Raw genomic sequence first — 23,898 nt, forward strand, 5'->3', positions numbered from 1 at the left:
AAAAAAAAGTAGAAGAAAAATGTAAAAAGAAAAACCAGAAACACCCAGCCCACTCTGGGAAGCCAGTCTGGAACTTCCTGATGTTGAATGCTTTAACTTCTAAAGCCATAGCAATGTTTGCAAACAGTCTGACTGTTCTGCATTTCTACAGTAATGTTAAAGAAATCTGCAGCCTTGATTTATGAACCTTGAGAGGCTTTTAATAAATAAAGATTTCCTTTTTTGGTCTTTTAGTACTTACAAGAGAAGGCACTGTGAATATCTGTATCGAGAGGTCAGCAATTGAGAACTCTCTGTCGTGGTCATCTTTCATAAAATCACTCTGCAATCGCTCATAGTTCTATTAAGAAGGAGGCAAAAAAAGGCAAGGAGTGCCAACTATCAGTTTTTAAAAGAAAGACAGGCACTACTCACCAGAGTAGGTACAGTGAAGAGTTGGACAGACAGAGCAGCCACCGATACTGCCCGTTCGTGATCATCCTCCATATAATCTCTCTGCAACTGCCGGTAATTCTAAACAACAAGGGGAAATTCACCTCTAATCCACACTGACCTGATTTTTTAACTTAAATGTCTGCTCTGGGAAACTGTAATGCCATGAAAAAGGGAAGAGCAGCTCTAATGGATTATTATTACGGTATTTTGTACAAAGAATATGACAACTTAATCTGCTCACATGTGAGATCTACTCACTCTCATTTTCACAATAAAGGCTACTATTTTATTTTCTACTCAAGAATCTGGAGCAGAGTGAGCAGAATTTTGCAGTGCTGATTTAAAGCATTTCGAATAGCAGTTACTGCAGAAATACTAATCAGCATGACTGAATTTCAGCACTATTTCTAAGCAGTGCTATAACAGCTTACACCTCAACAATGAACAGTGATTAGCTCTTAAGAAGTGATAGCCTGCATAGCTGATGGTGAAGACAAAAACATCTGAACTGCTTTAGTTCTAGCGTGTCTGAAAGGCCATTTCCTTCCCAAGAGATGAGATGCCATTATAACTAATATACTGAAGAGCAAAATAAGATTTCCAGCATTTAATTTCAAGTTTTCACTTCCATAAAAAGGAAAAAATTTTGAGCAACAGTTCATTTAAATCACTGTATGCTAACTAGACTCTCTTCACTAGACATTTTTAGCATTTAATGGCTCTTTGTAAGAAAGATACTTACCCTTGCAAAGCGGATAGCAAAAAGTTTCTTGTATTTCAAATCCATAAGAAGACTGCTCATGAATAACTGGTGATACACATTTCTAGCTCCTGAAAACAAAAATGAATGAAATATTGCATGTCACTATTTTCTATCAACATATTATGGAAACATTTAGAAAAGTAAACCTCTACAGAATGAGGTAAATGTGCACTTCAGAGTAGAAGCTGCTTTGATTAGGTCTGTAAGGTGGTAGCAAAGGATAAAGAAGAACAACAAATCAAAATTCTTCAAGAGGCATTATTTATTACTCCTATATAAGATAATGCCATTGAATGTCATCAAATATAAGGGAAGTCAGCAAAACAAGAACAGAACTCTTCCTTCACAGGATAAACAGAGGATTTAGATGGGAAAAGAAAAGAACACTATTATGAGAAGTCTTGGGAACTGCAACAAATTTTCCTAGTTGTGAATATCTCCATAAAATAATCAGCTAAGCTATCTGTGAATTTCTAGTCTGTCTGGACAGTCTCCCAGAAAGTATTATCAATACAAATTATATTCATCTCTATGTAGCTTGGAAACAAATGCACATATGCATACTTTTAAGTCAAAAGCCATGACACCATTTCCTTAACGCAGAGAACTATGGAATATGAGAAAAAGTAGAGAAATATTGATGTCAAAATAGAGATGCAAAAGTTACTCCTTGCTTACATGAAAGACGTTAACCTAACAAAACCTGCATTAGAAATGTTGTAATGCTCCACAAAAGCAGTATCTTTCAGATTACAAAATTTGCAGTGCCAGGAATACATTCTCAAGATAATGGTATTAGATAAACAAAGCCTAAAATAATAATTTTCTCCATGCTACGTCCACTTTCCACCTTACTTCTTACTTATTTTATTGGTACTCCAAGAAGTTCCCCAGGCAGTCATATTGCCTCATGCCCTTCCTGTTCTCTGTGCTTCTCTTTCGTACACCTGGCTTTACACATCCTTTCAGGATATCAAATCAGACATAGAATCAACGATGGAATAGAAATTAACTACACTTCACCTTCCTCAAAATTACAACCTTTTTAGCTAATTCCATTATATCAAATAGCCTTTCAAAGTTTCAAACACTCTAAAACAACAGAGCAGTAATTTTCTCTGTTCTCAAAACACTTAAGAATACCTCATGAACACAAACACAAGTCAAAGCAGACTCTGCCTTATCCCTTAAAAATAGGCATTTTGGTAGATATTAAATGGATGCTGAGATCCTATAAAGCAGACAAACCCACAATTTATCTATCATTTACTCAATTTCCATTAACTATCACTATCATCTGCATTTATCAAGTCAATTTTAATTTCAGACCACTTTGAAAAATTAGACCTATAACCAGCCCCATCTCCAAATGGTTTCTGTATGTTCTTGTCTTAAATACACTTGGGAGTGTATCATGAAGGGAGAGATTGTAACAAATGAGGCAATATAATCCATAATACACCACAGCAAAAACGACCAAACATTAGCAGATACAATAAAAGGAAAACCTAGGCATAGCATTCTCTAGCATTTTCCAGAGCTTTCAGAAAACTCACCTTTCCACAGTTTAGAATCATACAGCATCAGCTTATCTACAAGAGAAGAATTTTCACCATCTGGCCCTTCTTGCAAACCAACCTGACACAATATCCGGCGAAGGCCATCTTAATGAAGAGAAATGGTACAAGTTAGTTACAGCTCAAACACAAACGTGTTATTTTGACATCCTGAAATTTTCATACATCACAGAAGCCCTCACACTGCCCCCTTTTTCACAACAACTGAATAACAGCACTCATATTTTGCTGACACAAACACAAATATTTCACACCTTGCAAGTTTGACACTAGCCTTATGGAACATAGTGAAAATCACCAAATGCAATGATTTGGTTTGAAGTTATCAAATTAAATATGCTTCCTTAAAAATGGCCAACTAAAATAAGAAACAGCCTAATTTCCCAGGGTTTAGTTTTCCTGATTAGATGCCTATGAAAAGGAAAATAAAATTAATATATGAAATTACTTGTATATTCATGTTATCATTTTAAGGCTTCTCTGCATCTTTTTTCCTAATGGAAAGAAACAACAAGTGTAATTACATGAACATGTAGGTCATATGCCTGCAGACAAGCCTGCATCTGAAACACAGCAGAGCCCAGACATGCTCCTGTTAAGAATGTTCAACCTGGCACTGCACTGCAGGCAATGCATATTCCCACAGAACTACGGGACTTACTGAGCCCTTACTTCCACACCTGCTTGGCATCTCAGCTCCTCAGGCAGAGTGGGCAGTGGCTGAGTGCTGTGCACATGTGCTGCATGGTGCAGTAATATGCACTCTGAGAACCCCTACAGCAGTTTGGGGTTATTCCTTTTTGCCAACTACTGTTATGAAGGACAACAAATTAATGGAAACTACTGCATTATTCAGCAATTGTTAAACAGACACTTAATCCAGAAGAACGGATGACATTACATATCTCAAATAAGTAGACAAAATTGCTTCAGAAAATCAGGTCCTCTCACAAATATTGTCTATCTTATCTCAAATCCAGAAGAACAGATATTTGCCAGGAAGGATGTAGTGGTCAAACTTCTGACTAAGTTCCATGGCAAGTTTTTTCTGTCGGGTTTTTTTTAATGACAAGATTTTGTCATTCCTTTGACAGCAATCACCCTACCTAACTCTGGCACAGCAGAAGATCCCTCTACCTGTCCCTCAGCCATTGTCAGGGACATTTCAGTGTAACCACTGAAGCAGCAACTCAATGCCCTCATGTCACAGATGAAGGGTAATAGACTGTTTAAAAGATTGAGCAGAAATGAGTTGTTCGGGTGTGTCTGGTAAAAAGCTAAAGGAAATCAACTCTTTCAGAAGTGCATTTCACAAAACCAGACTCAGAGTACAAGATTAGACCCCAAGACATGGAAGGCACTTCAAGTAAATGAGCACACTGGTCACAGACAAAATGTATGTGTGCTGTTTACAGGCAAACATGCCCTTGGCCCTTCTGAATCATAAAGAACTCAGCATTTAACGAGCTGAACTCTTCAGAACTTCACAAACACTACATACACAACTCAAAATTCAGTACTTTCTTCTGCAATACGAGACACGAATGACATGTTCAAATTACCTTTTTGCAACTGTCATTTAGTGCTGAAAATTAATGACTGTGGCACCTGGCACAAATGATGTGGCACAACACTGGGCTTAAAATGAGAAAGACAGTGCCTGCTTACATGTTTCACTGAAAGGAAAATTTCCTACAGAAGGAAACTTTCTTCATAACACCTACCTACTAATACCTACTGTTCAGAAGTTTTATTTACTTATCTTCAAAATTTAAACATAAACTATTTAAGTTTCAAAAATTAAAATATGTTATAAAGACCTTGTGCACGAAATCTTGGTTTCCCAAATATCAGTCTAATAAAACATACAGTCTCTGCAGAAATGACGTAGCCATGCAGAACATATGTGCAATATGAAAGCTGAGTGTGCTTTGCTCATACTCCTTGCTAACATTTCCAGATGAAAAAATTACAAATTCCAAGGGGGTCTGTATCTACATTTCTCCATATCAGCAGTTTGTCACTTTTCCTTTTATTTCCTCCCATACCCTACATCTTTACTATCTTATGATTTAACAGGACAAAGGGGGAATGAAGTCAAAACAAAAACTGAGCATTCCCATAAAATCTGATAATGTGCATCTTGATTCCTTTGAAGAAACCTCTTTTAAAAAATCTGATTAAGACTTTGTCAGCTTTTATACTTACCAAAACCCTCCACAATTCCTTGCATTTTCTCTGTTCTACTTAGCAAAAAATCTGAAGCAATCGCTTTCATCTACATTCATCAAATTACTTCTGAATAATTTTGTTTTATCTAATCAGACAGGTTATTTTCAGCTTACTGCATTCATTTAAAAAGAAGTAGGGAATGAAAAAATAGCTTTTTGGCATACTGCATTTGACAGTGAGTCTCAGCTTCTGTTCAACAGCAACTAAACAGAAAAGACTATGTAAGACTGGTAGCACTTTCACATGGAAGTTAGAATTCAGAACAGCACTTCAGTAAGAGAAAATAGAATGAAGTCTGACAAGTTATTAATAGCTTTGCCTTATACATTACATATCTCAAATAAGTAGACAAAATTGCTTCAGAAAATCAGCTCCTCTCACAGATATTCTCTATTTTATCTCAAAATATAAATTTTGCCCACCTGAATATCCAATAACACTGCCAAGCCAAGTTAGGAGCTTCAGACCAAAGCTCTGATGGGCAACAATAGATGAATGCATAACTTGCACTTTCAATGGCTTTGTCTGACGACTGGTATTTCTCTAAAAAAGAAAAGGAAAAAGGAAGCAATGCATATTTAAGGGAGGACTGGCATATACTTCTATACAGACATGCAGCATTCCTGTGATTAATTTTGATAATTTATAATATTAACACATATTCTAATTACCAACACCTACATAACAAACCCAAAAAAAGTGCATTTTGTTTATCCTATTAATATTTGAAGGACCTTATTATGCAATATCAGCATAGTTAGGTCAAACCATTTTCCACTCTTGGCCTGTTATCAATGCTCACACTGATCTGCTGCATTTTACTGATAAGCAATCCCACGTTCAACCCAAGACAGCCACGTGTGTTTGTCCCTCTCAACATGACAGGCAAGTCACACTGCAGCCCATCATGGAAACTGACTGAGCACAGGCTATTTTCAAAAACATAAATTAAATACACAGAGTTAAAATAAAGAATTTACACTCATCTATGTGTTAGAAAGCGTAATAGTTAGATGTTACACATAAAAGCTATTTGTTCTTCGCCTGCATGGCCAGCAAGTTAAATATTATCTTTAAAAATATACTAATGCTTTCAAAATTTCTTCAGTAGTTAAAGAACAGTAACTCTAGTTGCAGCATTTGCTTTTCATACATAGGTTGCACTTTCATAAAAGGTTGCAGTAGCATACATAAGCTACTTATTTCATATGATTAAGTACTGCACTGCAGCAGTTAACAACAAATACAGAGAAAACATTATTCTCACATTTTTACATGGAAGAATCTTGCAGTATATAGATATTAATATATATACATATATAAAAGCTTAGATGCAAAATGAAAGTATTTGCAGTTTCACACTTGGACTCAATCAGTAATAATTTCCATAACTGTTGCTGTGAAAGACATAAATACTTTCACACTATAGGAGAAAAACTGTAATAATTTAACTTCACTGATCTGAACTAGCATGTAATTCTAAAAATCACAGAACCACAGAATCACAGAATTTTCAAGACTGGAAGAGACCTATAAGATCATCTAGTCTTTATAAGATCATCTAGATACATTCAAAGTTCCTGTGAACATCTGTTTTATGAAGGAAAAAAATTGCCTACAAACTTCTTTTTAAATAATTATTTTGGATGTCATGTAGGCCATAGTAGGAAAAAAGAACCCAACAAAAGATCAACAACAACCCCATAAACCACTATTTTTATACCTCTACTGTATTGTAAATAGCATCTCCACACTTTGTATCATTAAAATATAATGAGTTATTACGATAACAGTATCACAAACTGGGGAGCAAAGCCTCCTCCTGCTTAAGATGAGGCAAGTGAGGAGATAGCATCCCACCCCTCTACTTACCACTATTACTGATTTTGCCTGATCACAGTATTGGAAGTCTCCATACCGAACAGACCTCCGGCCCTGCAAATTCAGACGGATGTAACATTACCACCAGCTCCTAAACAGGGAGTCCCAATTCTGTGTTCTACATTAGTATAAAAAACACAGTAAAAGCTTCAGATGCACGCTAACTACTCTGCCTTTCATGCTATTTTCAATTTTTAATACTCTGTATATAGTTAGATACTTGGATTTCCCAAACCCTGTACTTTTAAAAAGAAGATAAAATTGTATCATATATTCATTTACCTGTTACATTACATTTTCTGTGTATAACATTGTTCTTAAGATAAACAATGAAAAGAACTACACTTCTTTTATTAAAATACTGAAAACAATAGTGTAAGATCGATTTGTGCCACACAACAATTAGTACAAAGGCATTATTCATTAGTTTTGATATAACCGGAAAATATTTCAGATATTTCAGTACCTTTTAAAAAGCAGATATTAAAGTTAACTGGTCTTTTAAACATACAATTGAAGCACTTGTTTTATTCCAAAAGAAGGTTTTCAGTCTTTCCCTACTGTCAATCAACACATCAAAATAGTTAACTGATTGAATTTATAGTGTATTGCAGACTGGAAAACTCACGGGCACTTTAGATCTGATGCCAAATCACTGCTCCAAGCATAACATTCTCATTGCTTTCACATACATGCTCATCTATATAGGCATTCATGGCATTTAGAAGTAGAAGGCATCAACAGCAGGAAAATCTGAGTGTGTCCCACAACACACAGGACATGCTCAGGTCAGCTCATATTCAGGGATCAGATGAGAATCCTTTGGTTACCACAAAAGATAGAGCAGTGATAACACAAAACCAAAATCTAGTTCAGTGTTAAGTAATATGAAGTGGTTATATTTCCTGCTCCACTGATCTCCCTGAAGTACCTTAACCACACAAAATTACATTCCCATTGCCATTTGGGAGAAGATTTCCTCCCCACACCAAAACCCCAAAAATAGACACAAGCCAATAAGCCAAATAAAAAAGACACTTCTTTCATGTCAACCTGTGCTTACAAACCTTGCAATGAACCTGTAAGCACAGGTTCATTGCAAAAATAACAAGTTGCAGTCGCACCCAATGAAGTATCACTTTCCTTAAAAAAATTGACATCAGCCACATTACAAACACAGCTCACAGAGTACTTCTGAAACTGGAATACTAGTTACAATTATAACCAGCATATAGTGATTCTGAACTCACTATTCCTCCTAAAAACTGTGTTAAATGTTTTTACCTCTTCTTGTCACTGTAATCTGACAATTATGAAAAAGAAAATTAAATTAAATTTAAAAAACAAACCACAAATCATGAACAGTTCCACAAGCACCAGAAAAAAAACATTAACTGCTGTTATTCTGAAGAAGCATTTCCTATGTTTGGAGCATATTTAGGGGCTCTTTCAACGTCAGCTCCATGGTTCAGCCAAAGCTGCTGCCCATTTTTGACAGAGGAGTGAGAAACACCTTGGTATTTACACTTGTAAGACCTACTAGAATACATTTACATTGAAACATATTCAGTATCAGGTCTGGTTTGGACTGGCCAAATAGCACTTATGCATTGAGACATTTAGTTTTTAATATTAAGGCATTCATGGTGGTATGACACACAGGACTCACAGACTCCCATTAACCACATACTTTGGGAAAACAGACTAAAGTAAGTATAGTCATAAAACAAACATTAGGTCAAGGTAGTTAAAAGTTCTATCAATTAATTCACTTACATCTCTATCTACTGTTGTTGCAAAACCAATGGCTTCCTTCTGCGTGCAGCTGACAGCCTTCTGAAGAGTATAAATAACTTGTTCATAGGTATGGACTTCATCATTAAACAGCATGCAGTAGTAAGTGTCACTCTTCTCACTTCAAAGCAAAGATTGAATTTATGTCACTCAAAGCAAGGATTGAATTTATGTCATTTAAAGCAATGGTAAAAGTAATAGCAAGAGCAAAGGAAAAATAAGAGAAATACAAATCCACTACAATTATTTTATACAAAATATTTCTGACAACTTCAGGAAAGGCAGAAAACATTCTGAAAATCAGAACTTGCATTTTCAACTGTAAATATCTGTAAGCCTTTAAAAGGCAGAAGACAAATATTATACTTACATCATTTCTAGTCCAGGCAATTCATTTTCCTTTTCCCATGTTAATATATCTACTGCATATTTAAATGTAATGGCAAAAATATTATAAGCTCTCGCTACCATGTCTTCTGGTAAGTGCACAAGAGGATCCTGGAAAGAAAATATAAATAGCAAATGAGAAATTAAATTACATTCAAAACAAACTGTCAAACTTGCACCTCTCTGTATCAAAGATGATGTAAGCATCTTTAATGATGTCTTTCTTTAAATGACTTTTCAGCTGAAAGGAACAGAGTCAATAATCATCCTGTTTTCTTCTTCCAGGTCTACACTGACAGTCACCAAAGCTCTAATCTAGCATTCAGTACCTGAATGTTAACTTGCCTCTGATCACCTATTTACATTTTCACACATTCTTCCATTCTCAGTCTCCTTGTTCTCGCTCCTGCACACCTTTTAAGATAGTTCTTTGGAAGAACTTTAACCTCAGCTGCATTAAAACGTGCTTCTTCTGCTATGCCCTCAAAACCATAATTTCAGATCCCTGTATCTTTTGTTCCACTTATCAATATTAGTAAACCTCAGAATACAAAGGACCATGCATCTCTTGTCCTGTTTTATATGCAGCATGCATTAAAAGGCATAAGTCTTATCTATCCAGGCTTATACAACATGCAGCACACTGGCATCATGATTTATGATGCACGTGTCTTATATGCTGTGGTATATAAATAATTAACTGCTGAAACGTAAATAGGTGTTTCATAATGATCTGTCCACATCTCAGTCTTGCTCACAGAGAGCTGCTCCCCTTTTGTCCGTGCACCATGCACCCATTTGTGCCTGCCCTGTGCTCTCCATTTGACAACTGCAGCAGCCCCCACAAACACGTCCTGCTCTCTGTGCCAGAGCAGAATGGAGGCTGCTGCAGGTGGGGGAATGGGAATGTGAAGGGGGAGGAAGAGGAGAGCTGCCTCAGTCTGCCAAGTCAAATGGACCACTTTTTGGAACAGCACATGAGAACCACTGGCAACTCTGAATAACATAGTGCAAGTACCACTGCCATTTCAAACCAGTCCATTTCAAGGGTGGTGAATAGAAAACATTATAAACCTCTTCTCTTAAGGAAATTGTTTTTTACTGTATCAAAATTTTGAGAACAACTAGCTCCTCTTCTACAAACCTGGAAAGGGAACACTGCATGGCTTGCAGGTCACCTGGATATACACTGTACACTAGGTCACTGACTCAATTCATCATTTGATATTTTGACATATGTGTTATTGCTAAACAATTAAAATATTTAACAGCGGCCCAGTTTCTGGTTTAGGATTACCTAATACTAAATCCTGTGCTTCACTACAGCTTAGGTTCTATAAAAGCGGTCACAATAAGAATTTCTCAACTCAAGTCTGCATCATCTAAAGGAGGCTCTTGACAGTCAGCAATTCACCTGTACTAATAAAATTTATCCCCTACACCCCAAGACTCTTTGGGAATATCTGGAAGCTTTACAAGAGTGGTAAGAACTGCCATTTCTCTTTCTTTTCTCCTTCATTGAAAAATTATCCAGGTTATGAAGAACTATCAGCCACCAAAATCAAAGGCAAGCCATAAGCAGCAGCTGTCCCTCCACTCCCAGCACTTTCAAAAAAGTACATATCTGGGCAAGGCAGAAAACAGGCTCCAGTAATGCTCAACAAAACATCCTTTATCTACCTCAAACACAGCACTGCACAAGAGATCTCAATCTCCCTGGTTTATGAGGAAGAAACACAAGCCTGCCCAGAACCTTGATTTTTCTGTCAGGCACGCTCACTGTGTGAGTATCTCTGGGCACAGAAGTAGCAGTCCACCCAAGATTTCAGAACAAGAGTTTCCTAAGGCTCCTGACTAATGTAAACTGGCACGTAGACCAAGTGGTGAGCCCAGCAACAGGGCTAGAGTCTTAGGGCTGAGAGAGTGGCAACAGATTTTAGAGAGACCACTGTCACTGAAAATACTATTACAGTTGCTTCACTTAAACCATCAGATCAGCAAAATTACCAATGCTTGCTTTAGATGTTCCCTTTTAAAAAAATCTCACAGAAGTTATACCATGTAAGAACAGATGTGAGTGGCCAGGTCAGAAGCCCAATAAGCCACACTCATTCCTGAGATGTAATAACAGATAAGAAGATTATAAGCAGAAGACAGAATGCTTCTCTAGTCTCCAGTAACTTAAGACACTAACACCTCCCACAGCAAAGATGGTACCTACCATTTCAAATGGCCATTGGTAATCTTTCCTTCCACAACCATGTTAAATTTCCTTTCAAACATGTATAAACTTTAAACAATAGTGTTTTGCAGTGGTTAGTCCAACAGTTTGAGTTCTTCCTGTAAGATGTGGCATGTCCTTTTGCATTTAATATGTCCAAGTTGCTATGCTCTGATTCTGTGGTGAAGATGTGTTCTCTATTTACCTTCTCCATACCAAACAAGCTCTTGTAGAGACCTCTGCCTTACATCTCCATTATGACTTTCCTGTGACAGCAAGGTACTTTGATTTTAAAGATCTGTGCACTTCCCTTTAGTAAGAATCAGAATATTTGTTGCACAGACAGCTGAATTTGGCTTCTTGGTGCACATAATTACATAGAGTTTTTGGGTTTTGTTTTTGTTTTTTTGTTTTTTTGGTTTTTTTTTTGGTTTTTTTTTTTTTTTTGTTTTGTTTTGTTGGTTTTTTTTTGGGTGGGGGTTTGTCTGTGGCAGAATCCCTTGACTTCTCAGAATATACAGAAACACAAAGAAATAGAACTAAAACTGCAGAGGTGACCCAGAACATACAAAATGTAGCCTTTAAGTATAAAGCATTTTAAGGAACTTCTTAAGATACATAATTTTTGTCTAACACTGTGCTTCAAATATTACTAATAAAGTTCCTACACCCTTTCATGCAGACTAAAAATAACCTCAAGTGAACAATTTACATATACACACATATATAAACAGTTAACAGTGTTTTAAAACATGATGCCTCAAATGTAATTACCTCTTCTTCTGCAGTTTCTGAAGAGTTAAGTTCATGCTTCTGACAGTAAGGACCTTCCTTCCAAGCTTCTGTATCACCACAGTCACAGAAACCTCCCCCACCTGATGTTGTCATCTAAAATTATTTGAAAACAAAGCAGTTCATGTGAATATGTATACATATCCTATATGCACATTAAGAAATGAGCAGCTGCAGCTGTACTACAAAAACAGTATCACAACACCCAACAGCTAAAAGCTTGTCTACCTCATCAGGGTGCCTATGTCAAAAGAAAAAACCCTGAACAACAAAACACCTTCAAACACCTCCATTCTACCCCACCTGAAGTTTTCAGATTTTCTGAATCTATTAATTGCCATGGCATATACTATGCCAAATTCTTCCATTTTTTATCTACAAAGCTAAATCATTTCACATGGCACTATTATATAGTAAATGAAAGATATGCTTTATGACAAAAGGAATTGAGAGACTTAAACTTTTCACATACGTAAGCATAGAAAAAAAATTGGAAAATTTTAATGGTATATTTACACTGTTTTAATAAAATCTATTTTAAAGACTACCTCAAGTTAATAAGCATAATAATACTTCTTTTGTGAATCACATCTATTAACTAATGCATAGAAGAATTTTTTCACCTATCTTTGGCATACTTGATATATTCTATACATACAGGCACATCTTACAGTATCAACAAAACTAGATGGACATTTGAAAAAACATTTGCTTACACTTTTGGAAGTTACCTAGACTTGTTAATTCAACAGGCTCAAAAAGTAAAAACCTATGTACAAGAAGTAAGCTGATACCAACAAATTTGGCAGGGTTTTTTGATAAAAGTTGTTGTGCTTGGAGTGTTTTCCTGAATCCTAGCACTCAATGTTACCATACAGTGAACAGATTTACATTTACATTACAGTGCAGTATTGCAAAAAAAAGATTTACAGAAAGGCTGCACTGGTAGTTTTCACTTAACTTATTTAAAAACACACCAACATTTTCTTGGCTTTGTTTTTAAACTAATCTGTTCCACTAATAACAGTATATTACTAAAATAAACAGCATTTACAGTTTTCATTTTCTATTTTAACTTCGTGTTTAGGCTTTACATAGAAGTGGCTTTTTAATAAACGTTTTTCAACAGCTTTTAAAAAGTCAAACACAAAAGTCAGAACAATTCAAAACCCAAGTCTAAACCTGTAAAATTCACTAAAGGGCATGCATTAAAAATAACAGACATTTGCTGCACATAAATTTTAACTGCTCAACATTTTAAAGTGTTAACTTCCAGAAGTTACACTCAGACCAAAACACTCAAGTTCACATAGGATTACTGCAGACATTCAGAACTTTGTGTTCATTCAGCATTTGGAAATTCTGTATACATTCTCAAACTTGAAACTGTTTCACACACACACACAAAAAATGACTAATAACCATGCCATTATCCCACGGGATCACTAACCCTGTATCGGTGCTCTCTGTGAATGCTTCCAAGAAAGCATTCCATGCACAGCACACAAGTTGGGTCAACTGCACAGTCTCTGAGAACAGCAACAACAGAAAGAAAGAAAAAAAAAAAAAAAAAAAAATTAAACACTTGCTTTTGCCTTAACACATTTTACAACAGACAATTTTCAAATATCACCAATATCAACCTTCTAACTAATGTATATATTACTCTGAAAGAGGAAAGAGATGGCTTTAAAGAGGGTAAACAAATTAAATAGGAAAAAAATCTGTTCTCATAACAGAAGAGCCTTTAAAATACTGTGTGGGTAGTATGCCTAGTTTGGGTAATACAGACATTGCCTTCAAGAGGTGAGACAAGTACACAGGCAAGTAAACAGATGAATTACATAACCCAGAATAAACCCAAGTAAGTTCTCTCAAGCACAGAGCACCAGCATTAATGATCTCCAGCAATCAGAGAAGATATTTTTCAGTGAACACTGGAAGAAAGATTGCAAACAACAGACTAAATCAAACCTCTGCCTCCAAGTTCAGCCCTACAAGCTCACTGATGAGCTGCAAGGACACAATTTTCTCAACCAGGAGATAAGAGACCATAATAAGGTCTTGTCTAGAAACACTCCTGTATTAGACAGAAGGAATATTTATAGTAAAATGGGCTAAACCAAATGAGACAATTAAGCATGATATTTAACTGTCTCCCTGAAAAACACTGAAAATACATGAACTCATGTAATGCAACTGACTTCAAGGCACCTCAAGATTAAGGCAAGTGGGTTTTACAATGTAAAAATAAATAGCAAGAGAATGTCTGTCTTATGATGATGGTTATTACAGAAACAACTTATTTTGTTTAAAAGAAAACACTAGAAATCACATGAAATTTCATGATCAAAAATTCTCTTAATTTCATTTAACCAAAGTAAATGATGGCAACCATGACTTAATATGCACATGTGTTTTCTCCAGAGGAGCCACTAAAGGTGAAAATGTCAAAGCAAAATTACACAATACTCTTCTCTTTTAGAATAGTTTATGTCCATGGCATTATTTTTTTTAGATTAAAATAAACAAACAAGCAATCATTTAATGCAACAACATGCATGCAAAATTTGGTAGATCAGTTCTACAATACAGAATGTTGATTCCTCAGAGCTCTAAACTTGTAGCAGTATACTTACAAATTCAGTACCATTTGTCAAGTAATTTCTCAGACAAGTAACTGTGCCTATATCTAAAGCAGAAGCAGACCTGAAAGTTGTACAACTGCACAGAAAATCCACTGCTTTTTAACGTGGACTTGGAAAATAATTCTTTGCTGTATTCCACAAAAGCTTAATTTAAACTCTCACTATTCTTCATTACCAGCCATAAGTTAAAGAAAATTAGCACACAGCAGGAATCAGATGTTTCCTGATCAACAAAAAAAAGAGAGGGACTCTATACTCAGTATGTTAATGATCAAATACTGTTCACATGGAGCAGTGAAAATGTTGGGAATTCTGTAGTTTTCTTCTAAACACACTTGCTTTTTCAAGACCAACAACACAGTATGTAACTGAAGTACCCACCAGTTTAATCTTATCTCTCTCACTATAAAGAGGTCTCAAAGCATTTCCAGACCGAAAGGCCAGTAAGGTATTATGTTTCTAGAAGAGGAGAGCACTAGAAAGAAAAATTCTTCCACTATCATTCTCTCCTTGTAAACAAAGGGGATGGAAACCCAGACAAATAAACCCTTGAAATTAGAGAGACATTCTGTCCCCATGTCACCTCACCAAGTGTTCAAGTGTCCCAGTGAGTTGTAGAAACCACACAAAAAATTACAGGAATTTGTGACACAAACAAAACTTTAAACTACAAACAGTTCAGAAAATAGAAGATGAAAATGAACCTACAGCTAGTAATACAATGGCTTAAAACTGAAGATTCTTTTAAATACTTGTAATTGGTTAGGAACTTCCTGCTGTCTTTCAAGGAAAAGTATTTTTAGAGAGATCTAGAGATAGAGGTAGGGAAGGAGCTAGAAGCTGATGTGCTTGTTTTAAGCATCTGATAGATTGGTTTAGCAAGTCACGGAAAGAGGTCTAAAAGACAAAATCAACACTAACACCCAAAATGCACACACATACACTTGTCCACTTACTGCTGATGAATCCCCTTAAATCACCCTGAAAGATGACCCCAAATTCTTTCTTAATCTTGCATTTCTTTTGTACAGAAAACACTCTACATTATAGCAATTAATATTTTTCCATTTATGTACTTGTAGTGTTAATCTTCCCCGATCCCACTTGCCATGAAAGACTGCAAGGTTACTTTAAAAATATATTTTGGTTATTAACTTTTCATTAGGACAGTATATTCTTATTGCAAAATGTTCCATGACTACACAAATCATAAATACTTCACAATGTCAAGTTGAACTACCTGCAAGAATACGTAGGCTCTCCCACTTTAAAGACACGGCCACAGAGATGGGAAGGTTTGTTTGCTTGCTCAAGCTTTGGAAAACCAAATGCAGGATCTTCACCACAAAGATACCATTCCATTGGTCCCAGCAAAACGTGTTGTGCCAGCATGTCTTCTCTCTGAGGGGCAGGGTTGGGACCCCTGCAGTAAATTTTTGGTACATAATAGGCCAGATGCTGGTATACCTCTTTTTGAAGGTCATTTGCTTGCAGCCATTTCTTTTATAATAGAAAAAATGAGAACACAAATTCTTCATTAATAAACACATCAAACACAGTTCTAGCCCTATAGGTTATTTTATTTCTACACAAAATATCTAAAATGTCATTGCAAAACTAGAAAGCCATGTTTCCTTTTAAGTGTTAAATCTAAATGATCACAAAAGACAGACGTTAGAAAAGGAAGAATTTGTTTCCTTGCTGACACATTTTATCCTTTTGACATATAGAACATTTAAGAGAAAAAAATCACTAAAATTTTCCTCCAGGATGAATGACCAGTAAAATGTTGGCAGTGATTTTTAGGATACAGCCTAGGCTGTGTTGGTCACATTTCTCTGGAGTGCAGACAGATGCTGCCAGCTTGGGACACAGAGGATCAGCGGGAGCCTGGAGTTGGCAAGGAACAGAGACAAAAAGTACATGGATAAAAGCAAACACAGCATTAGGTAACAGTCCCTTTCTCATTTAATTTCAACAAATCACCTGTGAAAATGGAGTTTTAGTTTCTCCTTCAACCAAAATAACTCATCTGAATTGCTCAGTTAAAGTGTGATGTTAGATCCATGAATTCTTGCACTGGATTTGTGAGGCAATGCTTTGGTAGCAAGGGGGCTACAGGCTGGCTGCTATTAAAGCTGCCAGAAGCTTCTCCGTGTGTGAGAGAGCCAACACCAGATGGCTCCAAGACGGACCCACAGCTGGCCAAAGCTGAGCCCATCAGAGAGAGCAGCAGAACTCCTGGGTAACAGATGTAACAGGGAATAGCATATTTAAAGGGACAAAAAGAGCAGCTGGGAGATGTAAGAAAGAATATGGGAGAATAACAGCTCTGCAGACCCCAAAATCAATGCAGAAGGAGGGGCAGGAGGTGCTCCTGACACCTGCAGCCCATGGGGGATCCCATGCTAGACAGAGCAGCTGGCTGTTGCCCAGAGGCTGTGACTCCACAGTAGGAAGCCAAGGCTGGAGCTGGCTCCTGGCAGGACCTGTGAACCCAGGAGAGAGGAGCCCAAGCTGGAGCAGGTCTGCTGGCAGAACTGGTGACACCACAGGGAACCCACACAGGGCAGCCTGTTCCTCAAGGACTGCACTCCCTGTGAGAGACCCAGGAAGGAGCACTTCATGAGGAACTGCAGCCCATGGGAAGGACTGACACTGGAAAAGTTCATGGAGGACTGTCCCCATGGGAGGGACCCCACACTGGAGCAAAGGATGTGAGGAAGGAGTGCAGGGACAACATGAGGAACTGACCACACTCCTCATTCTGCATCCACCTGCGCTGCTCAGGGGAGGAGGAAGGGAAAACACGAGTGTGCTTGATCCAGGGAAGAAGAGAATGATGGGGGGAAGGTGTTTTTAAGGTTTGGCTTTGTCTCTCATTACCCTACTCTGATTTGATTGGTGAGAAAAACAAAATTAATTGTTCCCCTAGTTGAGTCTGTTTTGCCAATGGCAGTAGTTGGTGAGTGACCTTTCCTGCTCCTTATCTCCAGCACAAGCCTTGTGTTGTATTTTCTCCCCTCTCCAGCTGGGGAGGGGAGTGAGAGAGCAGCTTTGGTGGGTATTTGACACCCAGCCAAGGTCAACTCACTACAATTCTCCTAGTCAATCAATTGTAAAAAACAATGTTGGCCCTTTTTAAAAGGCATCAAACCACTGAGCTGCCCTAAACCACTTAAAAACTCACAGCTTTTCCTAGTTTTGATTTTTTTTCTCCCGGTATATACACACAGAATAAAAAAATACTTGAGGACAACATTTGTTTTATTTCTGCCTTGTAGATAACAAATTTAGAAAGGTTTGAAGTGTAAGTTAAGACTGCAAGGTTTTTATAAGGAACAAATGGGAGCAAGCAGATACTGCAAGTGACCACTGATTAAATCTTGTGTTACATAAACAGCCTCAGCATGCCATTTCTCATTGTAAATATGGCAACCAGATACCCCCTGGCAGCTTCCAAAAAAAGAGTTCAAAATCAACCTAAAACTGTACATGAAAATGCAGAATTAATTATGCCAAAATAAACGGGCTTGGTGATCTAATATTAGAGCTTGATTTACTCTGAATTATTTATAACTTACTCTAAAGAACTTATGTTTGAGATAACAAAGTTGTAGTAAGTTCCTTGGGATACAGACATTCAGTCAGTTGAGCATCTGTGCAGACTGGCAGCATTTTAGCCTTTTTTAAAATATATTGAAGAAGTTTCATTTATTAGATATGTTTTTCTGAAGTAGAACTTGGTATTTTAAAAAACCCTAATTCGTCAGGGTGCTTTCTTCACTTCTCTTTTCCTCAGTTTGACTAAATCTTCCTATATTCATTTAGCTCTGATGGTAAAAGCGCAGTTTTTCCCCAAGGAAGTCCATGGAAACAGGTTGCCAAAAAGCCATAGTCAAGAGTCGAGAAATCTACAGATTATCTCACCATTCCCACCACAACTCAGGGAATACCATAGGGAAAAAAAGGATTAAAAAGTAAAGTTTTAAACAAGAATTTAATTTTTCCCACCAATTCATTCATCTTTTCCTCTTCTTTCATCAGTTTTGCCAAATTGCTACTACTGCCAGGCACCAACTCAATCACAGCGGCAGTGACCTAATCTTTTCCATGATTTTTATTTATTAAGCTTATTTTTGCATTATTTTCTATAGCATATGCTAGTTGTTAAATTGCAGGAATTTTTCAGTAAAATATCTTTAACATCAGTCTTTTAATTCAGCAGTATATTACTAATTTCTACCCAGAAAACACACAGTGCCTACTAGCTACACTACAAGCTCAGACAAATACCCAAGCAGAGAAAATTCTTGTTCCTCAAGTAAATGCCTTTCCCATCCCAAAAACCCTGGGAGTAGCTGTCTGAGAGTGAGGTGTGGCAATGATGAACGTCACCACACTTAAATCTGGTTGTGGAGCCAGTCCTATACACATAGCTGCACATACAGTTCTGAAAATCAGGTCCTGGATGAAATAATATCAGAAGGAAATCCAGGCTACTAGGACACGGAAACAGATGTGGCTCTAGGAGCTGCCAGGAAAGCAGCTCACAGGTCTGTTGTGCAAGTGAGACTGTTAATAGAAATAATAGAAATATATACATAGGCACACACAGGCTGCACTGCCTCTCTAAATCGCCACCTGGGGAGCACTGAACTCCAGAAAAACAACTCAAAACTCTGGCATTTGTTCTTTCATAAAAGCATTCTGCATTTAGGCAAGGTTTCAATTAGTATTTGTCTTTCTTCTAACCTGAAATCACACGCAAGTCAAGCTAATATTCTACTCTCCCAAGAGAGGATTTTTATTAAAAAGGGAAGTGTATTCCTCTTCACTTCCTCCCTCTTCACACTTACTCTCCTGCAACAACTTTAACTGCCCTGGAGAAAAAAAAAAGTGCAAAGTATTGATCAAACAACACCTTACATAAGTAAATACCTAATGGTTCATCATTTATATTAAATTCCCATCTAAGTAAGAGATACCAGGAGAAAAAAATGTAGAATACTAATAAACCATAAAATAACTCACTTGTCTGTTTCAAAAGCTAAAAGGTACAACTTATGGGGTTTTTAGCTACACAAAAAATACTTGCATGTAGGCTCATGTTATGTTAAAAAGAAATTATTTTTATTATTTTTGTTCTTTGGAAATTTATCATTAATTTGACAAACTGAAGCCTTAAGTGCAGCAACTACTGCCTTGGGGAGGTATTTGTTTTGTTAATACTGGGCTATCAGCAAAGTAATGCTATCAGCAAAGGAGGCAGAAAAACCACACTAGATTTGAATTACAGATTTCAGAATTGGAGCTTCTGCAGGTGACAAAAATGAGAAAGAATTTACTACATTTAAGCTGGCACTGCTATCCACAGCAAATTCCTAAATGCATTCCCCTGGGTGCATGAATGCCTTGAGTTTACCTACAGTGTGACCTAAAAAAAAAACATCTGCTATTCACACAGACAAGGTAATTAGGGCTCAATTTGAACTACTTTATAAATGTTTGATGGAATTATTTGGTTTGCTGCAGAGAAGAAGCAAGACTAATCCTGGAGTTAACTAGCTAGCATATAGCTAACTGGGCACATCTGCCCATCTAATCATACCTTTGTCTGCACTGAAGATACACAAGCATAATCTGAGGATAATCTGAATTATAACAGTGTTTTATTTACATTTGGAAACAGCCAATGTAATTCCCATTGAGACACACACAGACAGCTCTTCAAGGTTTTATCCTACTCATATGCACGTGAGCAGTCTCAAAAATTTAACACACACACCCAGTTCCTCAAATGCCCAAGTCAAACATTTATGTCAGAAACAAAACTTCCTCCTAAGGCTTTACCCTCGAAACTACATTCCTCTTTCAACTACTCTTTGTAAGAACAGGAGAAGTATATAAACAGAAGTAGACTTCTTCAAATGCTACACTGCTTTTACTAATATTTCCTCTAGAAACACCCCATTCTATTAATCCTAAGATTAACTCCTGTAAGCTTTTCCAGAATCGCATCTTAAGTAGTGGGGAGGAAGGAAGAATCCTGTAATAGCACTTTAACACTGAAAAGCGTATTGGGGTCAGCCATCCACCTAAATGAATAGGGAGGGGGCATCTCCTCAGGTCTAGGCATGATTGCCGGCAGAGCGAGGCGAAGGGGCAGCAGAGGCGGAGGAAATTAACTTCAGGAAGCGCTCAAGGAAGGGGCGCGATGCCCGGCCGCCCCCGGCAGGGGATGGCCACGTCCAGGCGGCTTCCAGGGAGCCACCTGCGCCAGCCGGCACAACAGGAAAAGCTGGCTGCTCGCTGCCATGGACCGCGGCTGCTGCAACAGCGACGCTGGCGACAACAGCGCGCCGAGGCCACGGCGGGACACGGCTGCCGGCCGGGGGTGCCCTCAGAGCCAGCCCCGGCAGGGACACCCCCTCCCGGAGAGCTCGCTGGCCCCGCGGAGCGGCCTCGCCTCGGCCTCGGAACGGCTCCCCAGGCCGGTGCCCGCCACGGCCTCCGAGCCCCCCACTCCACTCCCTCCTCGCGCCGGGCCCGCCGCCTCACCACGGCGATCTCCTCGGCGGAGCACTCCAGCAGGCTCTTGTCAATGGCCTGCACCTCCGTCTCCAGGTCCGCCGCCATCTTCTGCCTCCTCCTGCCCCCTGCCCCGCGCCGCCGAGGCCGAGGCCGGGACAGCCGGAACGGGGCCCGGGCGGCCGCCCAGCCCGGGGAACACACACTTCCGCCCCGCCTCCCGCACGTCACCGCCCGCCGCGCCGCGTTCTGGGGGCTGCAGTCCTTCCGCCGGCTGACACACGGCGCTCCGTGCCGCGTACACGGTCCTGGGGGAGGACCGGGAGCTGCGGGGCCAGGCCGGCAGTCCGTACCTGCCCCCGGCCGCCTCCGCGGGCCGCCTGCCCTTCTCGCCTCACGGAATCCCAGGATCACGGGATGGGTCAGGCTGGAAGGAACCACATCTGGTCCAGCCTCCCTGCTCAAGCAGGGTCATCCCACAGCACACGGCACAGGTTTTCTTTCAGACGGGTCTTGAGTATCTCCAGTGAGGGAGACTCCAAAATCTCTCTGAGAAATCCGTTCCAGTGCTCAGTCACTGCACTGTAAAGAAATTATTTCTCAAGTTCAGGTGAAAGTTCTGTGCATCATTTTCTACCCCTTGCCTCTTGTCCTATTGCTCAGCAGCGCTGAGAAGAGCCCAGCGCCATCCTCTTGACACCCTCCCTTCACATCCTGGTAGACCTTGGTGAGGGCACCTCTCAGTCATCTCTTCTTGAGGCTGAACAGGCCCAGCTCCCTCAGCCTTTCCTCATAAGAGAGATCCCCCTGTCTCAGTCATCCTCACTGCCCTCCGCTGGATCTGCTGCAGAAGCTCCGCATCTCTTTTGTACTGAGGAGCCCAGAACTGGACACAGCACTCCAGATAAGGCTTCACCAGAGCTGAATAGGGGGCAGGGTCACCTCCCCTGACCTGCTGGCAATGCTCTCCTAATGCATCCCAGGATTCTGTCGGCTGCCTTGGCCACAAGGGCGCTGCTGGCTCATGGACTTGTTGAACAGCAGCACCACCAGCTTGTTGTTCACCAGTCTCTCCCAGTGCCAAGTAACTGGAGACTGGGGACATCTCCAGTGTGGCTGGCAAAACTGGGTGCCCCCTCAGCTGAAGTGCCCTTGTCAGCGCTACCAGGGGGCAGTGAGGGCTCCCTGGAAGCCTCTGACATTTCATGCAGGTGGAAAGAAAATAAACCAGTAAATTATATGAATGCAGCATCTATGGCTTTAAGACAAGTGTTACTAAATAGCAGAAACCATAAATTCTGTTGCTCAGCTTCCAGTGGGCGACCCAAACTGAGGCGTGGCTTGCTCATTCAAGTGGAGAGGCCAGTCTGCCTCTCAACAAACAAGCCACCACCACAAAACCCAGCGGACAATCATCCTCCATAACTCCTTTTCAGCACATACAGGCTCAGCATCTTGCGAGGCCTTTCTGCAAACCTGTTGTACCACTGCTGTACCCATGGGCTTGCCTTGCACCTCTGTAATTACAGCTGGGCCCAAACCAAGCAGACGTGTCTGACCGTGCGGGCAGCCACGGGGCACCTGAGCGTGCTGAGGGTTAAAAACACACCTTCCTTCACTTGCTGGCAACTTCTGCATGGACAGAAGCACAAACTGAGTACTATTTCTACCTTGCACGTCCTATCAGCCTTCATGGCTGAGATAAGGACCCACCCAGCAGGGCCCTAACCTAGCAAATCCTGCTGAGGAAATCTCTGCTCTGGAGAATTTACACTTCCAAAGCTAGACAATGCATGGGAGGGGAATAAACAGGTAGGAAAGGCAGACCAAGTCATAACTGCCTGCACTACTAGCTGAAGGCACCTTAAAACGTTGCCTTTGCCAAACAGTGCTAAATTACAGCAAAGCTGTGCATTGAAAGTGAGTGCCACTTCACATCTTATATTCCTTAAAACTTTGTAACCATTCTCATAGTGAGGATGCATGGTTGCTTCTTCCTTTTTTTAATCTCCTTTTCTCTCCCTTCTCCTCATTCTTCTCTCAATTAATAATTTACATATCGAATTTCCCAAGAATAGGCATAAATTTCTTTTGTATGTACCTTTCCTATATGCAGGGTACATATTTTACTGTACTTATTTTTATCTTCTTTGCTACTTCTTAAGTAATTGTTCTTAAAACACAGAAAATAATTATATATTCCTCAGAAGATCAGTAAAGCCCACACTATTTCTCATTCATGCACTGTGAATGCCTAAGGAATACAGAACATGAATCTTCTTTGGAAAATAGCAGAGGGTGAAGGAAAGCTGTATGACTTAACTGTTTCCTTTTCTGGGCTGTATGAAGAAAATGTTAGAAAAATCCTGGAGTTTAGTAATTTAAAAGCATCTTATTTTACCTAGCAAAGTGGGTAACCCAAACAGAAATGACCCTACAAAGCCATTATTTCAATATGAATATAACAACTTCCTGGGTATTACTTTTTACAGTTTTGGGAAGAATTTTCCATAATAAATGGTCTGTGCCATTTACTTCATAAGCAAAGACACTACTCAAATTCAAGAGTAATAATTAAGTTGAGGAGACTGCCTTTATCTTCTGCCAAAAAGTCTAAGTCTTACCAAGTCTATTATC

The 23,898-nt window shown here is 39.0% G+C and overlaps 1 protein-coding gene across 2 annotated transcripts in view; it reads right to left on the reverse strand.

The window, feature by feature from the left end:
• The window catches only part of UBR2 (ubiquitin protein ligase E3 component n-recognin 2), a 55,877-nt gene extending 34,428 nt beyond the window's left edge, over positions 1–21,449 (reverse strand). The window contains exons 1-11 of one of the 2 annotated variants that reach the window (XM_063152114.1): positions 21,292–21,449; positions 15,971–16,230; positions 13,533–13,611; positions 12,065–12,178; positions 9,053–9,180; positions 8,665–8,803; positions 6,880–6,942; positions 5,430–5,550; positions 2,755–2,862; positions 1,178–1,266; positions 242–340 (exon numbers count right to left, since the gene is read on the reverse strand). In XM_063152114.1, coding sequence (XP_063008184.1) covers positions 242–340; positions 1,178–1,266; positions 2,755–2,862; positions 5,430–5,550; positions 6,880–6,942; positions 8,665–8,803; positions 9,053–9,180; positions 12,065–12,178; positions 13,533–13,611; positions 15,971–16,230; positions 21,292–21,369 — 1,278 coding nt within the window. In that variant the 5' untranslated portion in view covers positions 21,370–21,449. Of the gene's footprint in view, positions 1–241; positions 341–414; positions 514–1,177; positions 1,267–2,754; positions 2,863–5,429; positions 5,551–6,879; positions 6,943–8,664; positions 8,804–9,052; positions 9,181–12,064; positions 12,179–13,532; positions 13,612–15,970; positions 16,231–21,291 lie in introns of both variants that reach the window. The other variant, XM_063152115.1, reaches the window with a different exon arrangement.
• Positions 21,450–23,898: the final 2,449 nt, after the last annotated feature.

The sequence above is a fragment of the Melospiza melodia genome, chromosome 3 (assembly GCF_035770615.1).
Source record: "Melospiza melodia melodia isolate bMelMel2 chromosome 3, bMelMel2.pri, whole genome shotgun sequence".
Lineage (NCBI taxonomy): Eukaryota > Metazoa > Chordata > Aves > Passeriformes > Passerellidae > Melospiza > Melospiza melodia.